The 5,768-nt window shown below is 33.9% G+C and overlaps 1 protein-coding gene across 1 annotated transcript; it reads right to left on the reverse strand.

Annotated features, from left to right (window-relative positions):
- LOC109722574 lies at window positions 2,489-3,139 on the reverse strand. Its single transcript, XM_020250668.1, has one exon. The coding sequence runs from the start codon at window positions 3,137-3,139 to the stop codon at window positions 2,489-2,491; it is 651 nt and encodes a 216-aa protein (XP_020106257.1).

Genomic DNA, 5,768 nt, shown 5'->3' on the forward strand with positions numbered 1-5,768 from the left:
CATATTGAGCAGCTACTATCTATAATAGGATTGGGACATTGTGCTATCATTGGTTTGAATGATTGACAACCTTAAGATTGAATAATCAGGCACCGTTGAATTATGCTACACCTATAAGAATTTTAAAAACGAATTTTGTAATTTTTGAAAAATCATTATCAGCTCTATCGAAGAGTCGGTCAAAATAGTTTGTTTAAATTTTAAATACCATTGTCGGGAGGCCTGCTTTAGTCCATATATTGATTTCTTTAATTTGCATACCAAATGCTCCTTTCCCTTTTGCGAGAATCCTTCATATTGATTCATATACACATCTTCTTGGAGATCCCCATTTAAAAAAACAGTTTTGACATTCATCTGGTGTAGCTCGGAAAGATTCCTTTCTAGATACTGAAGAGAAAGTCTCTTTATAGTCAATACCTTCTTTCTGAGTGAACCCTTTCGCCACAAGTCGGGCCTTATATCTCTCTATGTTACCTTTGAAGTTCCATTTAATTTTATAAACCCACTTGCATCCTACGGGTTTAACTCCTATAGGTAACTCAACAAGATCCCATACCTTATTGTGGTTCGTGCATTCAATCTCATCATTCATGGCATTGTACCATTCCGTAGAATTACTGCTATTTATAGTTTCGGAAAAACTAAGAGGATCATCTAAACTCTAGCCATTCTCATAGAGATAGACAATATAATTACTGGATATAGCCAGTCTTTTCTGTCTTGAGAATCTTCTTAAATCTATCTGATTATCCACATGTACATCTTGATGTGAATTATTCACTTGTACATTTGATGTGAATTATCAACGATAGGTTCACAATGATTTTGTGGTTCCAAAACGACTTGTTGTTCTACTGGAATAGGAACCCTCAAATCGTGAAAGATAATAGTGGGTCTGTCATGTACAGAATTCGAATGCTCTTGAATTTCCTCAAATTCAATGAATCGAGGTTCAGAGCTCCCACTAATTGCACTATCCTCAATAAACCGAGCTGTTTTAGTTTCTGCAATCTTTATAGGAAGTGATGGACAGTAAAACTTATACCCCTTGGATCTTTCTGAATAACCAATAAAATATCCTGATATGATTCTAGAATCCAATTTCTTTATTTGTGGATCATACAATTTGGTCTCAGCTTGATAACCTCATGTATGAAAATATCTTAAGCTGGGTTTCCTACCTGTCCAAAGCTCAAAAGGAGTCTTAGTGACAGCTTTAGTAGGGACCCGATTAAGAATATACATGGCAATTTTGAGTGTCTCACTCCACAATGATATCGGAAGCGTAAAATTACTAATCATACTCCTGAGCATATCAATTAATGTGCGGTTCCTTCTTTCAGCAACACCATTCTGATAAGGTGTCCCTGGCATAGTGTACTATGGAACAATTCCGCACTGCTCCAGAAACTTAGCAAAAGGCCCAAGAATTTGGCCTTTATCTGTTTGTCTACCAAAATATTCACCACCCCTATCTGATCTGACTACTTTTATCCTCTTCTCGAGTTGATACTCTACTTCAGCCTTATATGCCTTAAAGGCATCTAATGCTTTAGAATTTTTTTTTTTTTAAGCAAGTAGAGATAGCCATATCGAGAGTAGTCATCAGTAAATGTGATAAAATATTTATGGCCAGTAATTGATAGAGGAAGAGGTCCGCATATATCGGTATAAATCAACTCTAATGTTCCATCACATCTTTTAGCAGCTTTAGAAAAGGTTTTGGTATGCTTTCCCTTTATGCAGTCCACACACATTCCAAAGTCAGAGAAGTCCAAATCATCTAAAATGCCTTCTCTGATTAATCTTTGGATTCTCTGTTTTGAGATGTGTCCTAACCTCTTATGCCACAACATGGATGACTTTTTATTATTAATGCCACGTTTTGATCCAACATTTCCGTGCATAGTAAGAATGATTTTACTAAATGAATCATCTAAAAATACTTTATATAGATTATTTTCCAAAACACCAGAGCCAACTATCTGAGATTTATAAGATAAGAAAAAAACTTTATTATTAAAACTGAAACTATATCCCAATCCAACAAGTTTCGAAATAGAAATTAAATTCTTAAAAAAATTTGGAATATATAATGTATCTTCTAAATCCAAAATATGATCAGTAGAAAGAACTAATCTAAAATTTCTAGTAAATTCTATTTTAGTTGGATTTCCTTCAGCTGTATAGATAGTCGCTTCAACTTTACTGGGTTTTCTGTGATTCTGAAATCCCTGCACGGAATTCGCCACGTGGCATGTGACATCAAGTATTAGATGGAACAGAAACTAAATGCAACTCATGCTTCAAAACTAGAAATTTACCTTTCTTCTGGAGCCATTTCTGATACTTTTGGCAGTCCTTCTTTATATGACCCCTTTTTCTTATAAAAGAAATACTTGGGAGTCCAATTACTTGATTGGCCTTGTGAGCCAGATGGAACTTCCTTTTTCTTTCTTTTGAGTCATTCTTGTCCTTACCATTCTTAGCACGCTTTATGTCTCTTTTGAGAAACAAAGTTAACTGCATTTTGTGTCTCTTGTATTAATCTGCCTTCCTTTTGCACACACATGGTCAGCAATTCATTAATTGACCATTTATCTTTATGTGTGTTATAAGATATCTGAAAAGGTCCGTATTCAGATGGCAAAGAATTTAAAATAAAGTGCACTAAGAATGAATCAGAGATGGTTACTTCAAGTGCGGTGAGTTGCGCTGCAATATCTCGCATTTCCATAATATGCTTGCGAATCGAGCCATTTCCGGAGTATTTCGTGGAAGACAATTTATCCATTAAGGTGCTTGCCAAGACTTTATCGGAGTTGACAAATTGCTCCTCAATGGCCTTTAGATAGTCTTTGGCTTTATCATATTTTGGGATTGATCCCCTTATGCTTTTTGATACCCTTGACTTTATGAGCATCAAACTTAAGCGGTTGGATCGCTCCCACTTTTCCTGCGCGAATTCCTGCTGTGGACTCATTGGCCCCACTATCTTAGGCGGTTGTTCAGCACGTAGAGCCAAATCTAAATCCATATAGCCCAAAATGAACATGATCTGTTCTTTCCACTTCGAATAATTAGAACCATTAAGTATAGAAACAAATTCACCAATAGGAACAAAAAATGGGGTCATAGCTGAAATGCATGTTTTGTCAATAAAATACCACATCATAAATTACCACACCAAAATTAGAAAAATACACTTTATATGACATCACAACCCCTCCTTTGGGAGCAGAGTTATAAGTATAAGTATTCTTCATTCTTTATGCATATGCTTTATATGACATCACAACCCTTCCTTTGGGAGCAGAGTTATGAGCATAAATATGCAATCTCTTTGTTAGAGATTAATTTAAACTTTCTGTAGGTCGTGATAATCTCAAATTTCCCATATGAAGAAATTGTCAGCTTTGGCCAGGCAAATTTCTTCANTATATATATATATATATATATATATATATATATATATATATATATATATATATATATATATATCTTTTAATCAATTACTTGACTTCGAATATGAAACACAACAAAGGTTCGAATTTGCAAATTTAAGGAAGAGGGTGGAAGACCGAAAGGAAAAACAAAGTGATAAAAAAAAAAAAAAAAATTTAGGCCTTACTAAATTTAAAGAAAATGAGAAAAAATAAGTAAAAAAAAAGTAGGCCCCACTCCTCCTCAAATTAAGGGGGTGGGTACATGTAAGATTTAGTCAAGGGGATTAATGTATAGGTATAGATTTGAGGCCTTTATTATGATAGTAGTCTGATAGCGATGCTTTACTATGCATTATCCCATTAATTATGTGTTTAATTAGTACCATGTGGATATATGTAGATGTTGATACTCTATTACTTGAGATCATGTTTTGTACACACTGATGGTTAATTGGGAAAGACGTTATGGACTATTGGATAGTGGATTGGATTGGATATATTGAACTCAGAAACTGTATTTTATGCCACAGGCAGTTAGACAGGGGTAGATGATTAGACACATCATGGTTGTGCCTAGGGCACCGAGATAGTATTACTGTGATCTTTTTATCATAGTATTGACTATAGTCTGCTAGCCATATTAAGCTTGACAGTTTGGGATACTATTATACTCGGCTGGGGTCACACCACGCGAGTGCCACTCCGAAGATTGGCTGAGATTGAGACAAGGATAGTAGCCTACGTGGTAGTGGACCACCATAAATAGATACTGGACACAAAGTGGCGCAGGCTTAACCAGACTTTGAGTCGATTGGTGTATGATTGGGTGTATTGCATATTACTTGGTAATTTTAGTCGATGCATGTATTTGTATTAACTATTTACCATCTTTCCTTACCTGTTTTAGAGATATGTTTGACTTAGTTATTATTCAGCTCATTATGTCATATTACTATACAGTTTATTCTTTATTTTTGCTTGTAGTAGGCCTAGTGGTGTAGGTCGTTATTGTCGTCAACTGTACCTATTAGGTATTACTGTTCAGTAGTTTCCACGCCCTCCATTTTGTGGTTTTCTATTTCAGAGCCCTCAGCACCGACTTTGTATCAAGGTAAGGGAATCGTGAAGTAGATAGCATCTTCTACCCGAAATTATGTGCGATCGAGGAGGACCCCCAGTTAGCTTTGAAGTATAGCAAACTATATATTTGAACTGGCAAGGGTAGTGAGGGAATAGGCTTTTGCCTTTGAGGTTGAAACTCAATTTGGATCATATTTTTTAAAAAATTATTGAACTACTACCAATATTTGTTATGTTGTGTTGTTAAATTATTGCAACATCTAAAAACAAAGCTAGCTAAGCCTTTATATTTAACTTTATTATAGCCTAAATATTGCTAAATAAATATATTCAATAGCATATATAAAATTATATTGCTAACGACTATTTTGAGTATCATTTGCGTACGTATCTTAAATAATATATCGCTAAATTATAAGATTGTTGTTGTGCCTATATAATCCAAAAATAAGACATACTATTAGAACTATTTCAAGCCAAAAATTTAAACATATTAAATTTTGCCCCTTAGTCTATTTCAATATTTTTTATTATTTTATTAATTATTCTATGCACAACTAACTAATTATATCTAAATTTTCGACACTTTTTTCTTTTCACACATAAATTTTTTCTAGATCCAATTTTCTAATTTCCAATTATTATAACAAATGACTTTTAGTAGTCATTACAAATCTACTCATTTGAACCATCGCTCAAACTTTACCTCATTATCCTCACACTTAGTTTGGCTTTTTTCAGTGCACCTTGCTAGGGCACCGAGACAGTATTACTGTGATCTTTTTATCATTGTATTGACTATAGTCTGCTAGCCATATTTATGATTTATATATCAACAAGTTTAAAAACCGTGCTTCTACCAACTAGTTAAAACCCACGCTTCGTCGCGGGAAGGAGTTATAGTTGTTTTGTATTAATAAAAATAGAACAAAAGTCTAAATAAGTTACATAGCTAAAAGTTAGATCATAATGTAATTCTAATTAAGTTTTGCTCCTTAAATAGAAGAAATGTGATTCTTCATTATTTGTCTTCACTTGTTTAACCATTGTCGTCAAATTAGTGGAAAAAAGGAAAAAGTAAAAAAGCAAAAAATAAAGAGAAAGTTTACTGAGGTACTTTTAAATTTGAGTAAAAATTTGAATTGTTATTCCCTACGACACTGTCTCTTTGGAAATGGAACTTGATGCAAATTTTTCATATCGGCTGTAGCGCTATCATTATGAAATATTAAAATATTA

This window comes from Ananas comosus, linkage group 16 (genome assembly GCF_001540865.1).
Source record: "Ananas comosus cultivar F153 linkage group 16, ASM154086v1, whole genome shotgun sequence".
Lineage (NCBI taxonomy): Eukaryota > Viridiplantae > Streptophyta > Magnoliopsida > Poales > Bromeliaceae > Ananas > Ananas comosus.

Bases quoted from the DNA above. Each gene is read 5' to 3' on its own strand.
- LOC109722574 (XM_020250668.1), bottom strand. From the start codon at position 3,139: ATGACCCCATTTTTTGTTCCTATTGGTGAATTTGTTTCTATACTTAAT.